We start from the raw sequence: 23912 nt of genomic DNA, 5'->3' as shown, positions 1-23912 counted from the left end.
AGAGATCTATTTGAAAATACCAAAAAAAGCAGGAGATCCTGAGAAGGGTCAGGAATATGCAGGTAGAATGGATCTGGGGGTGGATCTGGTTCACTCCAGCAAAGATGGCATCCGATTGCCCTCTTTAGGAGCGAACCAGCTCTTCCCTGCAGCAGACTGAACCATGGACAAAATGTTCCTAGATGCTATTTGGGAGAAGGAAGGCAACATCCTCAGCATCCTCTGTGATGATTTGAAGCCATACAGAATTCAAACAGAGTGTAATTCATCTTTTACAAGTCTAATTTACCACCATATGTCTCTGCTTATTGCCCTCTGTACAGATCCGGTTAAGGGATTAGGGTTATCTCCTCTTTAAAGAGATAATCAATTATTAACATGACTTCAGCAATTAACCAAGTAATGAATCTATTAAATATACACATTAATACCCGCCGTTCGGGTGGGGCCTGATTTCCTTTGGTTGCATACATTGTCTCTACGTGTCATAATAGGTTCTGTCTTAGAAATGCATTCCTTTCAGTGCAGGAATGAAGGTGGTGGTTTCCTAAGATGTAGCATTCCAAACAACAACATGGTTTAAACTGTCAAAGGTCTTAAATCCAAATAATCAGGTCTCCTTTTTAAATTGATCCAGGCTACAATCCTATACTCACCTATGATTATATTTTTAATTTATTATTCTGAATATTCGTGATCACCCCTCTGTTTGTGGGAGTGCTTGAGATGATGTGGAAATAAAAATATAATGGGATAAAATGAAAAAAAAATACAGAAAGGTGAACAACGTTCAGTACAAAGAAAGCCAGGAATTAATTTTTTAAAAATACAGAGGAAGATTAACTATGGGAAGTTTTGCGGGCTTTACATCTGAGTAGACACAAAGGACTGCACTGCATTTAAAGAGAATTTCTGAATAAATACTTTTAGGATAAAGCTGTGAAAGGCGTTCCATTGATCGGTCAGCAAGCCTTTTTGAAGGAGAAGGGACTCTTTCGAAACTGGACATCATCTCCTTTGCTCCAGAAGCAGAAGCGACAGCAAGGGACGACTAATGAGCCAAGACTGAATTTGTGGAATCAGCAGCATATATCTCTTCATGGTTTACTAACCCCCAGCTAGGTCCTCTGAACATCCGCGCAGCACAAAAGAGGGCACCAACCTATCAAACTGCATTAGAAACCCGACAGCCGAGATCTATGAGCCATACGACCTTATTTTAAAATAAGTCACTGCTGTTGCATTTGACTGCATAGCAAAAGAAGCTTATTTCTTCTTCTACGGCTACCTGGAACAGAATTTATAGACAGTAAAGGTGGGCACCACGTGGCGCTCCAGAGGTTGTGATGCTGAAATTCACAGCAGCCCTAACCCACACAGCCAATGGTGGTGAATGCTAGGGGTTACAGTGCACCAACATCTGGGGGGAGTCACATTTTTCCCACCCTTGATAGCAGAGCATGGTATTTCACTATGCATCATCTGCATTTGATAGCAAGAAGAGTTAATAATAATCATGTGTCATCAAGTCAACTCTGACTTATTGTGACCCTTTTTCAAGATTTTCCAGGTTACAAAATGCTCAGATGTGGTTTACTGCTCCCTTCCCTCCTAGGGGTGCCCTAGGATTTTGAAGCTTGCCCAAGCCCACACCGGCTGGATCTTCTCCCTGGAGGCACAGCGGGCAATCGTATTCCCAACCTCTGGCTCTGCAGCCAGAGACCCAATTGACTGAGCTATCCAGCAGCTCACAAGAACAGTGAATTATTCTTAAAGTCTCTGCTTACACTTGAACAAAACCATGTTTCTAGTCCTTGTATTTGCAAATGCACAGTTAAAGTGGCCATGTGAGGCTTACTAATGCTGGAAGTGGGCAAATGTGTTTAAGTACTTTGCCCATGTTTCAAAAAATAATATACATTGCAGCTGGTATCCTGTTGCATAAACGTGAAGCTGAAGGCACATTGCACCATTGTTTCTGCACTGCTCCAGCAGGCTCCCCATTGCATGGACAGTGAAATGAGTAATCCGGCAAGCCATGCAAGAACAGGCATTTAGTGAGGAGTCTGATGGAACCATAAAGGAGGCTGACCGCCAAAGAATTGATGCTTTTGAATTGTGGTACTGGAGGAGACTCTTGAGAGTCTCCTGGACTGCAAAGAGAACAAACCCATCCATTTTGAAGGAAATCATCCCTGAGTGCTCCCTGGAAGGATAGATCCTGAAGCTGAGGCTCCAGTACTTTGGCCATCTCATGAGAAGAGAAGACTCCCTGGAAAAGATCCTGATGATGTGAAAGTGTGAAGGCAAGAGGAGAAGGGGACGACAGAGGCCGAGATGGCTGGACAGTGTCACTGAAGCTAACAACATGACTTTGACACAACTTTGGGAGGCAGTGGAAGACAGGAGGGCCTGTTATGCTCTGGTCCAAGGGGTCACAAAGAATTGGATGCGACTTAACGACTAAACAAACAACATGCATGTTTGCTTAGCATGAATACTTTTTTTTGTTCTATTCCTCGGCATAGAATTTTGAGGCTCTAGAGAGTGGCTTTCAGAACTCTTTGCAGAAAGGGATTAACGGATTTTTCTAAGCCTTCCCAACAATTTGCCTATGGAAGGGTGAACCAGAGCAGCTAAACCTCTCTTGAAAGACAGCTTGACTTTTGCTACTATCTTGAAGCAGCTGAGAAGGTGTGCATTATAAAGCATTCACAGCATGGTGTTCCACAGAACCTCATAAAATTCCTTTTTTGGACTACATCTCCCAGAATCCTCCACCCAGCATGACTTTTAGCTGGTGGGATGTGGGAGTTATTGCCCCTAAAGGTGACCTTTCCCAGCAGTGAATATAAATGAGGTTTCACAGGCTGGGTTAGTGTCCTGTGAGGGATCCTAGTGTCTGTGAACAATTTCCCTACAGCGTACTGGTGGAAATTTCATTAATGGAGTAACTATTGGAAGTGAATTACTATAAATTAAGAAACTTCAATAGGTATTATGAGTTGCATCCTGCATTGCACAACTCAGGGTGCAGCAGATCATGTCTACAGAGATTTCTTGGCTTATGACAGTTCCCTTCCAAAAGTCACACCTCTTGCATAAATGTGCAACAAGATTTTGGTGTTTCGGTTCTACTGCAGGTGTTCCAGGCCTTCCTGAGAAAGGCAGCCTGTAGGTACTGTATTATGTAGGTAAGAGGAACATCCAATACATAGGCCAAGTGAGGCCTGCAGGGATTCCCCACATGACCCCTGAACTTCTTTTCTTGATACCTCCAGATGTTTCAAAGAAAATATTTAAAGGAAATTAAATTTAAATGTCCTGCTCTTACGTATCCTGTCTGAGAGCTGAGATGTGCCTGAAAATGGTTCCACTGGATCTTACTCCAGAACATGTATGCATAGAATCCATGTTTTGTATGTTTAGTGATAAAATGTCCACATTGGTAAGAGCTGTATCTGGACCCACGTCTTTCTCATTGGCTCCACCGACTCCATCTGTCTTTGGATTTCTCTGCTGTTGGGATGTTGACCCCAAGACCCTCCCCACATTGAGTACTGGACAGGAAAAGTTATCCTTCATGAGTGGTCCCTGGGCTTAAGAAAGCTTCTTTCCCCCTCCACAAAGCCTGGAAACCGCAGCAGTCCATGCACATCCCAACATCCGCTTTGGACACAGAAAGCTACTCAACAGAAGTCCTAATAGGCAGTCATTTATTTATGCAACTCTTACATTGGCTCATTATCCGCGGATCTTGTTCCTAAAGCATAATCTATCCCACCCAGCTTCTTACCTTGTTCAGATGCCAACCGGCAAATGGGCTCCTTTTCTCGTGCCATATCCGGATCTTGTACAAAGTGCCCAGATCTGGAAGCTCAATCTGTGCAAAGAGGGATTTTTTTAAAAAAAAAAAAACAACACCACACACACACATCTATAGCATCATCATCATCCAGTGCTCATGGGCACTGCCTCCTGGGAAGTTCTCTTGCACAGCACCTAGCATTGGAAGCAACAGATCCATAAGACGAGTTTCTGCATGAAGTGGGTGGCAGGGCAGCCACACAAGAATGCTGCGGAAATGCTCTTCTTCATTCCAAAGAGATTTATGAAAGAGAACTTCCCAGCTGGTCACTTGGGGTGGCAAAGCACCAAAGCATGGAACAGACAACCTCAACTCAAAGTGATAATGATGAATTGTCAACTGGCTTCCTCTTGTCTTTTCTAAGCCACTGCTTCTTGATATGTAAACTGCTACACTCAGGCTTGCTTTTCCTTCTTCTAGGAAGTCAGGGTAATTCTTGTTCTCTTTTTAAAAATAAAAATCGGGTCTCCTCCATGAGGTCTGTCAGCATGGAAGCCAATATTAAGGGCTTCTGTAAGCATACTTAAAGTTCTTTCTCCTGCACTATCTCTGCACGGCTTCCTGTAGCAATAAATGTAAGTTTAGCTAATAGCTTGGAAGAAGAAAAAAATTCAAAAAAGACCTGGATGGGCTTGAACACTGGGCTGAAAACAACAGAATGAAATTTAACAAGGATAAAGTTCTACACCTAAGGGGGGAAAACCCGAATGAGCAGTTACAAGATGGGGCATACTTGGCTCAGTAATGCTACAGTATGAGTGATAAGCATCTTGGAATTGTAGATCACAAGCTGAATATGAGCCAACAATGCAATGTGGCTGTGAAAAAGTTCAGAGGAAGGCAATACAGTGGACCCTTGACTTACAGACGGCTTGACTTACAGACTTTTTGAGTTACAGACTTCTCTGGCTGCAAAATTTAGGTTTGACTTGCAGCCTGAGAATTGACTTACAGACCAGAAAAAAACCAAAATGGAACAAAAATGGCCTGTTACGGGATTAATCGGTTTTCAATGCACTGTAGGTCAATGGAGACTTGACCTACAGACTTTTTGACTTGAGAACCGCCTTCCAATACAGATTAAGTTCTCAAGTCAAGACCCCACTGTAAGGATGATCTGGGGACTTGTAGACCAAGCCCTGTGAGGGAAGACTGAAAGACCTGGGCATGTTTAAGCTTAAGAAAAAGAGACTGAGAGGTGATAGGATAACACTCGTCAAAGACTTGAAATACTGTATAGTCATACAAAGAAGGGGGAGGGTCTGTTCTTGATCATGCCGGAGGGCAGGACACCTAAAAATGGGCTCAAGTTATAGGAAGCCAGATATCAGGAAAAACATCTCAACTGCCAGAGCAGTACGAGAGTGGAACAAGTTACCTCGGGAGATGGTGAGCACTCCAACACTGGAGGCGATCAAGAGAAAATTGGACAACCATCTGTCAGATCTGCTTCGATTTGGATTCCTGCCTTGAGCAGGGGGGTTGGACTCAATGGCCTTATGGGCCCCTTCCGACTCCATTATTTTATATGCATCTATGATCTCTACCTGTCCCGAAGTATGAATGTCCAGAGCTGTTTCATAGCCACAAGCTCAGCGGCATGACCACTACAGTAGCATAAAGGCCAAATATAATCTTACAGGTTCTGCCGCCTAAATCGAGGAAACAAGACATGTTCCCCAGAACCTATTGGTGCTTTACCAAGAAGGCTGAAAGCTAAACAAATCTAAACCATTGAGAAATCCTTGTAAGAAACAGGAACTTTCCCTGGGGGTGGTTTGATTGGATGTGCATTGATCCCAAAATTATATGTTAAGCTAGAGGAAGCTTGAGGTGGCTGAGCATGGCATTGAAAAGCTCACATTACAAGGGCAGGCAGAACATGGGGCACTGACTTATGTGGCTCAAACTAGCCAGAAGCAAGAGAAGCCCCTGTTCTTCTTCATTATGGGACTGTAAAACTGGGAGAGAAGGAGGTATGCTAAAATCTCGGCAGTAAATAAATAATAAGGATGTCTCTCTACAGACATTTCCAGGCAGCTAGCCACATTTGTCTATTGCCTCAGAGGAAGTGGACCCAAGTCTACGACAGCTTATGCCAAAGAAAACTTTGTCATCTTTAAGGTGCCAAGAGAAGTTGTCATTTGTTCTGTAAACTGTGGCCATTCTTAAATTTTAGGTGTTGTTAAACACCTAGTTGAAATCACATTGCATGAGGTCTTGTGAATGCTTCACATTTTACAAAGCAGTATGGGACCTGGTGTTCAGTAGGTAACCAGCCCCCTGTCTGTGTGTATGTGTTTTGCGCTGTCAAGTCAGAACCGACTTATATCAACCCTAATAGGGCTTTCAAGGTCAGTGAGATATTTAAGGAGTTGTTTTTACCATTTTCACGCCCTCAGTGAGTTTCCATGTCTGAGCAGGGATTTGAACCCTGTTCTCTAGAATCATAGTCCATCACTCTATCCTCTGCACCACACTGGGAAACTGTGTAGCCAGCTGATTTTGGAATGTAGCAAGCACAGATGTGATTCGTAGCCCATTGGTAAGACATTTCTCTCTGCTGTTTTAGAGTAAACCCCCCACCTCCCGAGATCCTAGGCAACCTGTGAGTAAGAGGTAGAGGCCAAACTGGTATCTCGAGGCAAGCACCTTTCCCGAAAATACTGTTTCCAAAACACTGAGCAATAGGTCATAGATAGCCCATCATTAGAAAGTGAAATTCCTTCGTGTTTCACAGACATGATTCTGGCAGCCTTTTGTAACTGAGCATGAATACTGGCACATGTAGCCCTTGCTTATACTCAGATCCCAAAAGAAAGTAAACTAACTTGCAAACTATATGCCATGCAAAAAGCTCTTTACACAATCATCAGAACTGTTCAATGGTCAAGAAATTTCATCTTCTAATAATGAGCTATCTCTCGTATGTAGTTTGGCCCTCCGTTACTCATGAAAGAGTGCTTAGCGTCCTGGAGAAGAGAAGGCAGGAGGAAGAAATCTTCATCCTTGTCACTGTTGCTGGAGCAGCAGCCAGGATGTGAAAGAGGATATCTGGAAGGGAGGAAAAGTCAGAGCAGAAAATGTGCTGCATATATATGTTCTTGGGCTACAACTCCCAGAAATCCAGGCCAGCTCATCTAGTGGTGAAGGCTTCTGGGAGTTGCTGTCCAAGAACCTCCGGGGACCGATGGTTGGGAAGCTGCCTAGAGTGGTCCGGTGGGCCAGATAGGCGGGGTATAAATCAAATAAATAATAATAATAATAATAATAATAATAATAATAATAATAATAATAATAATAATAATAATAATAATAATAATAATAATAATAATAATAATAATAATAATAATAATAATAATAATAATAATAATAATAATAAGCACTACTCTAGAGCCTCCGTTAGTCGTGTTGGCTATAGTCCAAAACACCCTGAGGACAGCAGATTGGGGAAAGCTGCATCCGTGTTGCTGACTTCTGTCGTCCATGCCGAGTGTCAGATCTAAACTTATCTTTGAAATAGATTTGCTGCTTCCCACCTCTTATGACAGTTATTAAATTGTTTAACTAGCATCCCGCTGGGGAAGAACATGAACATACTCGCCCTTGCACACGCTGTGTTGGGCTGACCTTCACACAGCCAGTTGCACAACAGATTTTGCAAGTACATGACAAATCACGCAACAGACTGCGTACCCATGGGAGAAACCGCCTGTGCAATTACTGTTGCATGCATATGTTCCCTCAGTATAATCCTGGCCTCTGACATTAACGAGAAGACTATTCTGTGACGTCTCATCAGCTATAAGGGAAAAAAACTCACTCCCTAGAACAGACCCACAAACGAGTCTAGCCAGAACTCAGAAGTATTATTTCTGGAAGTTGTAGTAAAGCAAGTGACTATGAACCAATCGCTGCACACGGAGCATACGGACAACCTAGAGAAGCCGTACCATGAACTTGTCAATTTGCCCAGCTTCAAAATTATCAGAGTTGTTGTCCAGTTTCATTTCATCGGACTTTCCTTTGTCACCGTAAACCTGGAGGAAGATGGCAGCATCTGTGCCTGCACCCTTAAGGTCACTGGTCCAGATCCACAGTGACCATGGATTTTCTACATTAAAAAAAAAAAAGACAAAGTCAATCACGGAGAACAAAAAATGAATGATTGTGAAACAATGACACAGAAGAAACCAAAGGTAGCTCAATAAATCTGATATTAACAGAATGGTTATCTTTTTTCTGCTATACAATCTGCAGGTTTTCAACAGGTAAATACTTGGAGAGCTTAGAGCTGCGTTGAGTCATAAAACTGATAAAATTGTAATCTTGATTGTAGCATTACAGTCATCCCAGCACAGATGCACAGCCAGGATCGGCCTGTGATGGCTCGATCGGATTTCCAACCCATCCCGAAACCCATCGAAGACAAAGCAATCCATCCTTTCTAACCAATCAGTCTGGTGAAGTCGAGAGTATAATAATAACAAGAAGGGCAAACGTTTGGGTTTTTATACTACAAATCCCACAATCTTGCAGGGATATACAGATTTTTGTAAAAAGAAACACAAGCATTTCCTAGCTTTTGTTCGCACTTTGGTTCATGGAAAACTGTACTCAGATCTCTCTCTTCTCTCAAAGTTCTCTTAGGTGCAAGATTCACCATGGTTCAACCACTTCATGCTGCAGATATGCAATGTTCCTCCCACAGTTGGAAAAATTATATTTTTTTGGATTATTACTCCTAGGCTCCCTTATTTATCAGTTCTTAGAGTCCTAATTGGGGTTTCTGGGAAATGTAGTTTCACACACACACACACACACACACACACACACACAGAGAGAGAGAGAGAGAGAGAGAGAGAGAGAGAGAGAGAGAGAGAGAGAGAGGTACATTTCCCCAGTATGAAATGATAGAGCCCAGATAGAGGCTTTTACTATCTCAGTCAGCACGAGAGCTCAGTCTGTCCAATCTCATATAGTTAGAGTGGGGTCTCTACTTAAGAACGTCCCTACTTAAGAACAATCCAACTTAAGAACAGCTCCATTTGCTAAATTTTGCTTCTACTTGAGAACAGAAATCCAAGATGAGAACAGAAATCCAAGATAAGAACAGGAAAAAAAAACTTTCCTGCTCTTTTTTTAACCTTAGGTCATCTTAGGTTAAAAAAAATTCTCCCCATAGTGGTAGAGTATGTATTAACCAGCTTTGGTTAATGTACGAACGCACCTCTACATAACAAAAAAACAGCCAGAACAGATTAATTGGTTTTCAGTCCATTCCTATGGGAAATTTTGCTTCAACTTAAGAACATTTCAACTTAAGAGCACCATTCCAAAACGAATTAAGTTCTTAAGTAGAGGTTCCACTGTAGTTTCTATGGATGGAAAAGAGCAGATACGGATTAAATGGTTTTCAATGCATTCCTATGGGAAATGCAGATTCAACATAAGAACTTTTCAACTTGAGAACCACCTTCCAATACGGATTAAGTTCTTAAGTAGAGACGCCACTGTATTGTGGAAAGAAAACGGGGTCAGCCAGGATATAATCATCCTGTGATTCCTGGAGAAAAGGGCAAGGGTGCAACCATGTCCACTGTTTATTTATTTATTTGCAGACGACTTTGGAAAGTTTAATTTTTGAAACAACTCGTGCAGGAATTGTCCAGCCGACAAGGCCACAAGGAATGAGCACTTCAAAAGAACTACCCATATTTTTCTGTGTATAAGACCCAAAATTAAGAAATCTAAGTGGGGCTTAGCAAGTGTAGGGGTAAAGGGATCAAAGCCCTGCAGGATCACTTTGATCCCTGCTTCCCCCTCCACTTATTTTTGTTCTTTCCTAAGCTTACTTCCATGTATAAGACGACCCTCAAGTTTTAGTCTAAAGACTTTAGACAAAAGTATGGTCTTATACATGGAAATATACGGTATTTCCCCAAGTTCTAATTTGTACCCCATCTTACCACCAAAAAAGGCAAATAAGGTGGCTCAACAGAGACCTTATGGAGCAACTCAAAGGCTGGGGGGAAATGACATTTGAATTAGTTTGGAGCAGAAAGATGGACATTCAAGCACGGGAAAAGGTGAATTCTGGATGGGGAGGCATCCAGGACAGATAAAAGGAAATACTTCTTCACACAACACCAGTTAAACTGTGGAATTCACTGCCTAAAGTGTCGTGTTGACAACCAACACAGATGGCTTTAAAAGGGGGACAGGGCAAACCAACAAAAGTTTGGAGTTTTAATGGTTACAAATCAAGATAGCTCTAGATCATCCCCCAAACCAGAAGCATCCCTATATCATGTACTGGTAGATTTGTCAGTTCTCAAGACACTGGCTAAAGCCTCAGAGCATTGCGATGCTTCTCCGGGTCTCCAGACACAGAGACAATGGTCAGGATGAGTGTCACAAGAGAAAGACAAAGTTGTGGGGGGGGAGAGAAATGTTGCGTGCAGTAGCTTCAAAGCCTGGGCTCTCCATCTCTGCCCATTCCACCTGGCCCCAGGGCTCTGCCAACGGTGTGCTCTCTCTTCTCTCAGCCGACACCTGCCCTGCCCCTGTGACATCACATTTAAGGCCACCCACCCCAAGTTTCGTGCTTTGACCCTGAAGTCTCAGAGACTGTGACACGGCGGATCTGGCCACCCTAGCTGCTGAGGGAGACAAGATGGGTGAGGGGTGGGGATGCCGTGGCCTTCGTGTCCTGCTGCCAAGCTTCCAAAAGGCAACCGACTGGCCACCATGAGATGTGAGCGTTGGACTAGACAAGGCTTTAGTCTGACACAAGAGGTTCTTCTTGTGTTCTTACCAACTGTGTAAAGGCAACTGTGGAAGGCTCCTGAGCCCCCCTCCCAGGGAGCCCCCTCCCCAGTAGAATCCAGACACAGGTCTTGGCAAAGGACAATAAGGCACGAATTGCTGGAGAGCTGACCAAATTAGGTCTCTGGCTGCAGAGTCAGAAGTTGGGAGTTCGATTCCCCCACTGGGCCTTCTTGACGAGGGGCTGGACTTGATGATCTAGAGGGTCCCTTCCAGCTCTGCAGTTCGAAGACGACAAGTGCATCTCTTCCGGCAGGCAAGGGGTGGAGATGACAGGACAAGTTATCCTCCTTGTATGGCCGTTAAAGGTCACCAATTACTCAAGGCCACCATTTCCTGCCCATTCAAGACACAGCCACCACAAAGGAACTCTGTGTCAATAGCAATTAGGGTTGATAATGTGGCTGCTTAAAGGTCATAAATGCTTTGGTCGCACGGATGGCACCGGAAAGATAAACCGGCTGGAACATTAAGGAATGTTTGCTGTAATGAGCTGGGCTTCAGCGGGATTGCTTCTTAAGCAGCACAAACTGTTCATCAGAGAGGCGTCTTGATTATGTGCCGCCTTAACCCATCTGAAAACCATTCATTGCACTAATGGGATCAGGGAAAGGACGGTCAAGATACATCCCTCCCTCCCATGATGAACCCCACCGAACTCTTTTGTTTTTGAGCCTCTATTATTCTTGAGGATGATGGACATGCTGTGTAGAGATGCCGGATGCAGTTGGAGCCTCTTACTGAATGCAGAGGGCATTGATTCTCATAACCTTTGGCATCCTCTGTCCCACCTCTCTTGCTGTCAAAAAACTGCAGAGCGCCAGCATGAGAAAAACAACAACAATTCACCCTCTTTTCCAGGGAAGATCATATATAGCTCTTCAGAGTATCTGTTGTTTCTTATTTATTGTACACTGGTAGGCTGAGGGAGCAGAGGATTAGGAGAAACGCTGAATATCCCACAAGGAGGCAGGAAACCTGTGGTACCTTAGAGACCAGCATAAGCTTTTGTGGACTGCTGTCCATGTCTTCAGAAGCAAGATCCACGTGGGCAGGAGTCCATAAAAGCACATGCCCATAACATTTGCTAGTTACTTAATACTTTAAGTAACTGAAGAGGCTTTGCCGCTTTTGCTACAAAGGAATAATAGGCCCATACTCCTGGAAATCATCATCCTCTTTAAACAGCAGAGCTATGCCCTATGGATAATTGAGAGCAACCCTGTCATGGAGGCCCAGTGGGGAACTGAACCCCCAAACTCTGGGCACTTAGCCAGATCCCTAAACCACTGACCTACCCAGAAGTTCTGTCTAAAGTAACTGGTCCAAAGATCACAGGTAGCTAAATCATGGCAGATGGGTCAGTAGAGAAGACACAACACACTTGCATGAGGACATGGGCGGGCCAAAATGAGATTGAATCTCTAGCCACGTTTAAGGAAATTCCAAGTCCCACGTGGCCTCCTTCTGCATCCCATCAGAGACTCCTTTCTCAGTGGCTGAGAGGCGCCGACCGAGGGAGCCCTGTGGGTGGTGTTCTGCTCACGCTAACAACAAAACAGCGTTGAGCTTTTGGAAGACAGGTGAACCCAAACAAATGTGAGGCCCATATGAAAAAGGGCTAACGATGCTAAGGATGTCGCTCCACTTGGGATAAATACTGACAGGATTCTAGCCTCAAACAAGAAACTTTCCAAGCTCTGCTCGTAGCCCTAATCCTATAGCCCTCTTTAATCTCAGGGGTACTAAAATCAACCATTCTTGCTTTTCTGCCCATTGACACAGATTAGTTTAATGGGTCAACTGGATGTTACTGGAGACTCCAGTTGATCCTTTGCACTTCCCTTCTGTTTATTTCCCTTCACTTAAGGATTCTCTCTCTCTCTCTCTCTCTTGCTCTGTGTATCAGCTGTGGGGTCATCGTTGGGAGAGCCTTATCTATGCCTCCCCCTGTGTAATATTTCCAAGGTCTGGATTTACTTCTTTGGCAGGGAACTAAATAGGTTAACAGTGATTCCCAACTTTGGGTCCCCAGATGTTCTTGGACTAAAACTCCCAAAAGCCTTCACCACTAGCTGCGCCAGCCAAGATTTCTGGGAGCTGTAGTCCAGGAACATCTGGGGACCCAAGGTTGGGAACCACTAGGTTAGTAGATGGAGAAAGAAAGAGAATGGAGTGATGGAGAAGAACAGAGAGTAAAGTGGCTGTAAGAAAAGGGGGGAGATGACATCACATGTACTGCCACCATGTCACTACTGACAACAGAAAGGGGTCCGAATGCTTCCGGTCCTAAGCTTAACATCATACGGAAGCAAATGCTAAAATCAAGGTCTTCTCCTGTGAAATGGCTGGAACAGCATCCTGTTCAACAAGCAAAGAGCAGCCCAAAGGCAGAAGCATTCATTGATCAGAGTTTGGAAGATATCATTCAAAGGTTGTTTTCTTATGCACTTACTTTTCAGCCTCTTCTGACGAAGCGAGAGCATTTCGTAAAGCTCCCGTTCCACAAGCCCATCCCCGTCATCCTCGTCCAGCCACTTCCCACAAGGGAAGGTCTGTTCTATGCCAGTAAAGGGACAATACACCACCACCTGGCCAGGAGCGAAGCAGAGAAATAGCAGCAGGCAAGGAACATCATTCTTTAACCCTGCACCTACCTCCAAGGTGGGATTCATCACACCGATGTTCTGCAGGTGGGATCGCGTGCACGCACGAGCATAAACACACAGGGTTTTGAATTAGAGCACGGAGCTGACATTGTAAAGATTACTGAAGTCTTTTCAAAACTCCAGAGCTACTCTTTAACTAATGTTTAAAGTAATCTTAAGGATGTGATTACACAGGCACATTTGTGGCATGGTATGCTGCAAGTTGTGGGACGTGGTGGCGCTGCAGGTTAAACTGCAGAAGCCTCTGTGCTGCAAGGTCAGAAGACCAGCCGTCGTAAGATCGAATCCACGTGACAGAGGGAGCTCCCGTTGCTTGTCCCAGCTCCCGCCAACCTAGCGGTTCGAAAGCATGAAAAATGCAAAATGCGAGTAGATAAATAGGTACCACCAAGGTGGGAAGGTAGTGGCATTCCATGTCTAGTCGCGCTGGCCACGTGACCACGGAGGATTGTCTGCGGACAAACGCTTGGAAATGGGAATGAACACTGCCCCCTAGAGTCAGACATGACAGGATTAAATGGTGCAAGTTATTTCCCAGTGATCACCCAATGAACAGGGGATAGCATTCCGTCCCGATCCTGATCTGTACCCATTTTGGACTTTTTGGGAGTGGGCTGGCTGGAATGATTCCCCAGTGCATGGAAGGGTGAAATCCTCAGAGGTTCTCGGACTGCAACTCCCAGAAGCCTTCGCCACTAGCTGTGCTGGCCAGGATTTCTAGAATTTTTCTTGCAGACCAAGAACCTCTGAGGACCTAAGGTTGGACAACATGACGTTTACAACCTGTCGCCTTTCTTTGAACCCCTCCAGAGCTACTGGGCCTTCCTAGTTCTCCCACATATACCACCACATTGGAAAAATAAGTTTTTACTCACAAAAACCTTAAGGGCCTCTAGCAGGTATAGGGAATTCTTGTGCCATATTTAAGAGACACCCCCCAATCCATATTTTAGGTAGACTGGGACTCACAATAGCCCTTAATTTTATATATATATAATTATATATTATTTATATATATATAATTATATATATTATATATATTTTAGGGCAGTCCACTTTTTTTCAATTAACAAAATTCCAATGGAGCAAATTTTACAGTATAAAAATTGTACAGTATAAAAATTTTCAGTGAATTTAAAATTCAGACTGCAGCATGCAAATTTTAATGAAAATTTAAATAAGCCAAATAGTCACTTTGGCCATACCCTTGCTCCTTGAGCCTGCCCACTTTGGAGTAGGGAGGGGGTCCTCAGGCTGCTGACAAATCTGAAAAATGGCCCTTGATTCCACTGAGATTATTTGTCTCTCCTATTGAGCACCCCACAACAGGGAAACACCCTTGATCGCTGATGGCAAACATTTGCCCAACCCAGTATCCTGTTTCTCAGGGAGGCCAGTTTTTTTGAAGGCTACTAGCCTGGCACAAAGGCAATCAGTGGATCACCCTCTAAGCATCGATGGCTGTGTGTGGGAGGGGTTCCTTATCTTATCAAACCCCCCCCCAGGGAAAGTGAACCCCTCACATGCTCCATTTAGACAACATACTATCTCTGCCACTAGGTAAACATGAGAATTTAATCTTGTTCGTGTTTTTTTAATAAGGACCCCAAGAATACGAAGCAATGAATATCTGATCAATCAGGGATATTCAACGAATATCCAGATTTGTTTTTTATATTCGTCCCCATGTCTATTCCTTCCTTCTCACTGCGTCCCTCATCAGCTGGAATCTCAGAGGTAGACTGCCTCTGAGTCTGGAGGATCATTGTCACTCTGTGGCTCTCTGCTTCTGACACTATTATCATCCATGGTTTTCAGGATTCCTGTATGCGGATTGGTTCTAAGCCCTCCCCTTGCAGATGCTGAAAAATACGGAATGCTATTTTAATAGCCAACAATATACATAGCATGGTCTCTGGCTCCATCTAGTGACCAGTTCAGGTAATGACATAATGGAAATCTGTTTTTCTAGCAGATTATACTGTAGCATGGTCTCTGGCTCCCTCTAGAGGCGAGGTCTGGTAACTTCTTTGTTAATATATGTTTATATCATATATTATATCCTAAAAAATATAATTTTTCATCCTGAAAAATCCTACTAGGGCTTATTTTCAGGTTAGGTCTTATTTTCGGGGAAACAGGGTAGAGGCCAGGTCTGGTAACTGGGCTTCTACCCTGTTTCCCCGAAAATAAGACCTAACCTGAAAATAAGCCCTTGTAGGATTTTTCAGGATGCTCATCATACAAGCCCAAACCCAAAAATAAGCCCCACTTAAGTTAAACCCTGCCCTCCACCCTTGTGCAGCTACCAGAATAGGATGACATGACTGTATTTGAAGAAACATAGATGGTTGTACATAAAAAATTAAAACATGCCCTGAAAATAAGTCCTAATGTGTTTTTGGAGCAAAAAATTAATATAAGACCCTGTCTTATTCCCCAATATATATTGGGGAAATTTTCTTATAATATTTTTAATATTTTCAAACCACGGATAATTGAATCAGTGGATACTGAACATGTGGATAAGGGGACCCTACCATATTTCCATTCTCCTCTGGAACGAGCAGTTAAAATTCATCATGGGTTATAGGTGTTCCCTAGTCCATATTTCAGAATTGTTGATTTTGGGCCCTGAAATTCTTGCAACCAGCCTGTTCCCCCTTCCTCCTGTTTTAATCCTCCCAGACTTTTGGAAGCTGAAGTGAGCCTGAGAAGCACCACCTATAGCAAGCTGAGGGAGGGGAAAAAAACAGAATCTGGAAATGCTGCACGAATGAACTTCATTGTCCAGAAAACCCCTCTCAGCATGACCTGCGGGCAGACTGACTGGGGGGTTTGGAGATTTGTAGTCCTACGAGGGAGCATTTCCAAGCTCTTGGAAGAGCACACGCCTCGGTTTCAACAGGGAAACGATCGCTCTTCCAGACAAATCGATGGGAACTTGATCCATCCTATTAGTATCTCTTCTGCATCGTTCTAAGGATGCATTAAAACATGATTGCCCACTGCTTTCTCCACTGTCTCTGCCAGGGAGCCACCAACCTAATAAGCATACCGTCGATTTTTTGCACAAGATTGGGTATCACACAGCATGTATTAGGCGAAATCAGATTTGGAGGCGATGTTATTACATCATATTGACTAGCTAATCAGACAGGGTCACGAATGGCAGAGTGGCAGCTTCGCCTTTCACACCTCCCAGGTCACTCTGGTCAGAATACAAACAGCAAAAAGGTTTGGACAGTTTCCTAGAGGCGTTAAGTGCCCTGCTCTCACCTTTTCACAATACCAGCCGGAGCTGACACCAGCGTTGTCGTGCCCGATCGAGACGCGACTCAGGGGGCTCAGCAGAGCGGCAATCTCGACGTTAAAAAGGTCAGTCCGAGCGCGTTCGAATTCGCCTCCCTCCAGGAAAATCTTCCCACTGTTTTTCAGCCCCTTGGAGCCATGCATGACAATATGGATCTTGGAGTTCGTACCGGCTCCTCGGATGTCCCCCGTCACCACGGCAACGTTATAAACCATACCTGGAAATAAGTTTGATGCAGAGAATATAGAGGAGGAATTGCCATGGTGGATATTGGGTGGCTACCTTTTTTAAGAGGGACGTGGTGGCGCTGCGGGCTAAACCGCAGAAGCCTGTGCTGCAGGGTCAGAAGACCAAGCAGTCGTAAGATCGAATCCACGTGACGGAGTGAGCGCCCGTCGCTTGTCCCAGCTCCTGCCAACCTAGCAGTTCGAAAGCATGCAAATGCAAGTAGATAAATAGGGACCACCTCGGTGGGAAGGTAACAGTGTTCTGTGTCTAAGTCGCACTGGCCATGTGACCACGGAAGATTGTCTTCAGACAAAACACTGGCTCTATGGCTTGGAAACGGGGAGGAGCACCGCCCCCTAGAGTCGAACACGACTGGACAAAAAATTGTCAAGGGGAACCTTTACCTTTTTTTACCTTTTTTAACTTACCATGGCACTTAAATTTAATCAAGCAGCTTGGCTTTTAACAGAGGCAGCCATATGACGCTATGCCTCCACTCTAACCTAAGGTAGAGTTTGTGAAATTCAGTAGAGGTAATCGTGGAGCAGCGGTCTAACCCTTCGCTAGCCTTCTGGTCAGTGGGAATGCAGAGGATCCTTTAACTAAGAATCTCAACAAGCTGAAAATTGACATTTTAATGCCTGCTCTCCTCACCTAGGCTGCAGTTTCCAATCTGCAGTGACAAAGTCACACAGTGGTTAATATACCGGTTCTCATTTCCGGACTTATTGCATACTTTTCCTATCACACCAAATATATCCCTTAATTTTTGTAGCATCTCGTCTGTAAAAACCTGGCATCAGAACTTCCAGTGGCTCAGGGAAGTGAAAGATAACAAAGACAGTACATTGTTGTTGTTGTTCGCATTTTCTCGGAAGGAAAACGGCCTCATTTGCATGACTAGAAAGCATTGTTGACCTTGGTCCCCACCTACTAGAGGCCATGAAAAGCAGAACAAAGTCATCTGCCCCTATACAGAATGGTGGTTTCCAACCTTGAGTCCCCAGATGTTCCTGGACTGTAACTCCCAGAAATCCTGGCCGACATACCTAGTGGTGAAGGCTTCTGGGAGTTTTAATCCAAGAACACCTGGGGACCACAGGGCTGGGAACCACTGGTTTTCAGGTTCTGATCTGTTGCAAATATGTGGCTCACTAGCTTTATATGGTGCACTTGGTCTAAAAGCTTGCATGGTTCAAGATTTAGGGTTCTACAACTATGGGAAAACGAAGAACGCCTTTCCATCTAATCTTCCAGCAATGGAAACACTGAATAAAGAGAAACTGAAACCAGAGGACAATTTCTAGCAGAGGATTTGCATTCCTTTAAATTATGTTCATGATTGTGGAAGAGATTCCTCTGACATCCAGATGACATTCTTCTTATCTTAATTAGTCCTGTTCTCCCCTTGCCCCCTAGGTTCCCAGACTATTCTCCCCCTTAAAAACCATGGGCTTTCATTTTGTTTTTGCATTGCTTTATTCAGGAGTGGAGGTTTTGCACTTCCCAGTTGCAAGTCCACAGTGGGAGACTCCAGGTTAGAAGCTTTCGGTTCTCTGTCACCGAAAACTCACTCATGTTGACGTGGGACAGCAGGAAGTGAGGTCATGCTCCTGGCAGGCAGAAGCCCCTGAAGGAAAGCTTACTAGGTTTCAGAATAGTGCTGTGCCATCTCTGGTCTAGTAGACAATACAGTGGTGCCTCGCTAGACGATGATAATCCATTCCACTGACATTGCTGTTTAGCGAAATCATCGTCTAGCGAAAAGCATTTCCCCATTGGAATGCATTGAAACCTGTTTAATGCATTCCAATGGGGAAGAATCATCGTTGTCTAGCGAAGATCGGCCATAGAAAAGCCGCTTTGAGAACCACCGATCAGCTGTTTAAATCGCTGTCTTCCGAAAATTGGTTTGCAAACCAGGGACCAAACATTGTCCAGCGAAATTCCCCCATACGAATCACTGTTTTGCGAATCACTATAGCGATTGCAAAAAGTCAATGTTTAGCAAAAAAAACTGTCATGCGGGGTAACTGTCTAGCGAGGCACCACTGTAGCTTGGATACCAATCCAGGCAAACCCTGCATTCTTTCAGCACCAAGGGATTGAAAAGAGGAAAAGTAAAGCAGTACATCTACCCAACTGGAAAGAGACCTGAGTTTTCTTCTGTAAGAAATTTACAGGACTCTTGTGCTCTGGTGTGGAGAGAAGGTCTTTGGGGGGGGGTTAAGATATAATTCCTGGATTGGAAGGGCATTGGACTAGATGATGCTAGAATTTTGTTTGTAATCTCACACGCTGTCTTTCGTTTGTTAACCGGGAGAGACTTTTCTGGGCTGAGATTAATGTGTCTATCCACCACTAATCGTTCCCTCCTTTGGATTCCAAGAGAGCCCTGCCTCTCTGCTGAGCTTTCTTTCCCCCCTCTCCTTTGTCTGTTAAGAGTTGTTTATTTGCTGTTGATCCGTTCAATTGGTTGCTAAGTATATGTGCAGTAAAGAAAGTGGCATTCACAAGTCTGTAATTTCTTGCAACTATAAGTAAGGAATGCATTTTATTCTCTCTCCTACAAATGTCTCAGAGTGAGTCATTGAGATTTTAAGTGTCAGTTAACGAGAAAGGGGAGGACTATCTGGGGAACTTGTAGCTATTCTCCTCTGCGAGTCTCTATACCTTCTACTGCATAGCAAAGCAAATTTTACCAGGAATTCAAAACTCTGCAACAGATGACACTTAGGATTCCTTCAAGCTCTACATTTCTATGATTCTGGGACTGTTTACATTTTTAAGACAGACTTGCAGTCGACCTCAAAAGCAGAGCTAACTAGCCATTGCTTCTTCTTACAGCAACCCAGGCTAAAACATAATCCACACACGCACAGCTTGTCCTTGCAAGGACTTTGGCTGTTTTAAAGCATCCTGTAAATATGGTAGTTTTCATTCTGCGGAGGTTTCACCTCGTTAAATTGTATATAACTCTGAAAGGCCCCAGCAGGGATCTTTCAGAAGGGAGGGTCTTTATTTAACAACCGCGGGAGAAAAGTGAGACCCGAATCGCTGTTCAAATGACACCTGCCAGCAGCTGCGGGTGAGACTGAGCAGGATGAATAAATAAGGGGTCCGAACGGAACTGCACGGATGCTCATCTTCAGCCATGTCAGATAAGAGGCCGTCCTGTTTTCCTTTATCCTACACTGGCCAGAACCCAAAGTAAGCACCAGACAAGTTTAATACAGGTTTTTAAAGGTTAGGGCGGAGTGGATAGTTCTACTATGCAACCTATCAGGAGCAAAAACCTTTCACGTGGTGAATGCAGGTGGGGGGGAAGGACAGTCTGGAACATAACGTTGAAACTACCACTATGGAAGCGACATGTCAAGCTCTAAATGGCCAGAGAAGTTGATACTTGAAGGAACACTTCTCCCTAAATATACCTATCAAAGCACTGAAATCTGCTGGGGAGACCCTTATCTATGACCCACCAGTGGGAGCAAGGCATAATTGCAGGAGGGGATAATCTGTATAGCTCCAGGAACTGTTCCGTTCCTGAACCTTGGAGGACTGGGGGGGAAAAATCTCTTGCTTGCTCTAGTGGTGAAATTAAAAATAATAATAAGAAGAAACATCTTTGAGGGATCTGCAGAGTTCTTCAAAATATGGCAAAATGGTCCCAAGTGGCACCTAGAACACGCAAAAGGGCTGGTGAAGCCAATTTTTCTACCCAGTCATAATACAGGGGTGGAGGGACTGGTTAAAGATGGGACTTTTAGAGGGTCTGGGTTGGATTCTCGTTCCCAGATTTCACCCAGAACTTGCCACACAGAATTATGGGAGTGACGGCCAAAAAAGCAGAAGGCTTCCGAGGGGCCTTCCCCTGACCACATACATCTGCTTTGAAAAACATGGAGTCTGACCCAGTGCATTGTGGGAGTCCCAAGGCTGCCTGGACATCCCCTGGGGTCATGGAATGAGTAGACCTTGGAAAGGGCCCCCCTGCCCAGCCGAATGTCCTCCTACACCAGCCATCTCATGATCTCTTGGGATTCCTAGGTAGCCTTGGGCCTCCTGCAGCGCCCTGGATCAGTCTCCTTGTTTTTCAAAACAGATACGCATAATCACAAATATCATGGAGGTAGGGAGGTAATAGTGGCACAATTGCCCTTATATGATCACACAGAATATAGGATATTGGCCACTGTTTTTGCTACTTGCTCTTCAGCTGCGAAACCCATTCATTTTATTGATGTTTTTATAAGATTTTGATGTTGTTCTTGATATAACCCTCCCACTCCATGTAGTGATGCTTCAAGAGGTGGGGAAATGTCATGGACTGGAAGTGTCATCCTCTAGAATAAGGTAGACAACTTTAGTGAGCCCAAAACCCTACAGCTGATTCTTAACTGTGGCTGGTTACAGGGATCACATAACTCCTCTGTTACAGCAGCTCCACTGGCTGCTAATTCGTTTCTGGGCACAATTATAAATCCCTAAAAGGCTTGGGTCCAAGCTATCAAAAAGACTGAATCTCCTTTTATGAGCCTGCTCAAGTGTTATGATCATCAGGAGGGGTCTTCCTCTCGGTCCTGTCACCTCCACAGGTGCATTTGGTGGGGACACAGGAGAGGGCTTTCCCTGTCGCTCCTCCCAGACTCTGGAACTCCCTCCCACAAGGAAGCCAGCCTGGCCCCATCTTGGCTGTCCTTCCGTAAGCAAATTAAAGCTTTTCTGCTCAGTCAAACTTTCCCGCAGCCACTGGCTGCCTTTTTAAATGGATTGTTGCACCTTGTTCCTTTTAAATGTGCTTTTGGTGTTGATTTTATTTCCCGTTTTTGATATAATATTTAATCCTTTTTGAATATTTATCGGCTTACTCTTTTTAGCTTTTAAATATTGCCTCATGATAAGCTGCCTCGGGTCCGTTTTAAGGAGAAAAGCCAGGAAAAAAAATATTTTAAATAAATAAAATTTAAATAAATACAACGTTTGTTCTCAGGCCCTCCAAGCCCCCACCAGTTCCAGAGATGGCTCCCTTAATTGGACAAAATTCAGGAAAAAGCAAAGCAAAAAGAGATTTCTTCTTGTGTTCAGAGCTATCCATCAGAAAGTGGCAGACTCTTCCTTATTGGAAGTTTTTAAAGAAAGGCTGGCTGGTACCCATCTATCAAGGATGCTTTAGCTGTGAATGACTGCACTGGCAGAGGGATGGGGTAGATGGTCTTTGGTGTACCTCCCAACCCTACCATTCTATGACTGCATATAGATTTCTTTGTTCTAGAAAAAGCAACACCACCAAGGTTACACACAGCAGCCAGAAAAGATTCCAATCTCAAACGTGGCCATCTGCTAAAGCTCCTAGGCACTTATTTACTCATCAGGGCGGCAAGGCATTTGTTTGCTGGGGCTCTAATTAAACCAGGCAAGAAGGAAGAGCAGCATTGAGCTGATCCTCACGAAGAACCCCATGACTTCAGAAAGAATTCAGCCAAGACTTTTGGAATGCAAAACCAACCCAATTGGAATTCGTTGGCACTTTTCTCTCTGCTCGCCCACATAAATAATTGAACCGTTTAAGAAAGGGTGACTCACGTCATGGAGTCTATGACTCTACCATCAGAAGGCTGGATTAAGCACCATCCCCACCAGCAGGCATGCAGCTTGCCCAGATGCCCCAAAGCCCAGAATAGCATATGGCAGGTTTACTCCACCCCCTTCACCAAGTGGCAGGAAGTTCCCGGCAGCCTTCAGAGCACTGCTGTCCTTTGCAAAGAGAAGCCTAAGGCGCTCAGGAGAGCGTTGTGATCATAATAATCTTCTAAAAGAGGGACACGAGCATGCCACTCCAGATTCTGACTCAACAAGAGGCAGCTTGTTCTCTAGAACTGCTCCACAGAGCTCCTTAGTTTTGTCTGTTTTGTGACAAGACGAGGGACAATCCTGGTGCAGGATGCTGGGGCACCAGCAGAAAAGGATGCTGATCAGAGCTTTGTGATGTGTTGTTTTGAGCGACGAGTCCTCCAGCAAGCCTGGGCAGTTGAGGAAAGCTGTTTCGTCCCTACCCACTCCCTCAAACACCTCCATCAAGGCAGAGATGCCACCCCAGCATCACCACCATCCTGGAATGAAATAGGGAGGAAAAACATGCACACAGTAGTAGTTATTATGTAAGCAGATTCCCCTCCTGCACATTGTCTTTGCTGGGATTCTGTTGTGTGATGAGTCAGGCACTGGTGGGGAAATCCATCATGCAAAACAATTGTGTGACCAGTTCTGTGAAGGATTCTCTACTTGGAAGATTACTATTGTGTGCATGTTTTTCCCTCCCAACAGGATTCCAGTTTATGTTTTGGGAGGATATTTCTCCTAACACAACAAATGTTCTCCTTCCGGACAAATGCCACAAAATCATGATCCCATTCCTGCTCCCACCAATTTGGCCGGAAGTACTATTTGGACCAGGTTCAAAACTATCCTATATATAGTTAGTGTATTTGTTCCTTGAAGATTCTTAAGTTTAGTGATGAACTCTAAGAGCTTCAGATTGTACTTTGAGACCTTAAGCTTGTACTTGGCCAGCTTCACACATAACAATAAACCATGGTTAGTCATTACAGAAATAAGCCTAGAATGAATGGCATCTGTCCCACGCAGGATTTACCTAGATCGAGCTGGGGAAATGTCAAGCTATGCAGGGTTATTAAAATGCGCATATTTTAATTAAAAAATGTTAGTTTCATAAGATGTGGCTTTCTTTGTTTTCACTTCTTATTGAAAGCCGTACATTAGTTCCCTTGAGTGATCCATCTTTAAGCCACATTCAGCTTAGCTTTAACTCCTCTGTCTGTAATCTCAGATGCATTTACCTGTAGCCTCTGTTCCATTCACCAGGATATCTCGCTGAATTTTGCCATCATCCTCATCCAGAGCAAACCAACGTTTGCATGGGAATTCATACACACACTTGTTGCCAATGTCTTCAATCATAACCTGGGAGGAGAGAGAGAGAGCA

At 44.2% G+C, this 23912-nt stretch overlaps 1 protein-coding gene across 1 annotated transcript in view; it reads right to left on the bottom strand.

Moving 5' to 3' along the window:
- LOXHD1 (lipoxygenase homology PLAT domains 1) overlaps positions 1-23912 on the bottom strand; it is a 215944-nt gene that overhangs the window by 144492 nt on the left and 47540 nt on the right. Inside the window, exons 7-11 of the mRNA XM_072992974.2 lie at positions 23767-23890; positions 16645-16895; positions 13152-13287; positions 7822-7982; positions 3797-3883 (exon numbers count right to left, since the gene is read on the bottom strand). Coding sequence (XP_072849075.2) covers positions 3797-3883; positions 7822-7982; positions 13152-13287; positions 16645-16895; positions 23767-23890 — 759 coding nt within the window. The remainder of the gene's footprint in view (positions 1-3796; positions 3884-7821; positions 7983-13151; positions 13288-16644; positions 16896-23766; positions 23891-23912) is intronic.

The sequence above is a fragment of the Pogona vitticeps genome, chromosome 2, assembly GCF_051106095.1.
Source record: "Pogona vitticeps strain Pit_001003342236 chromosome 2, PviZW2.1, whole genome shotgun sequence".
In the NCBI taxonomy this organism is placed as follows: domain Eukaryota; kingdom Metazoa; phylum Chordata; class Lepidosauria; order Squamata; family Agamidae; genus Pogona; species Pogona vitticeps.
Note: the sequence above shows the minus strand (reverse complement) of the source record. Positions and strands in the feature narration are given on the sequence as shown.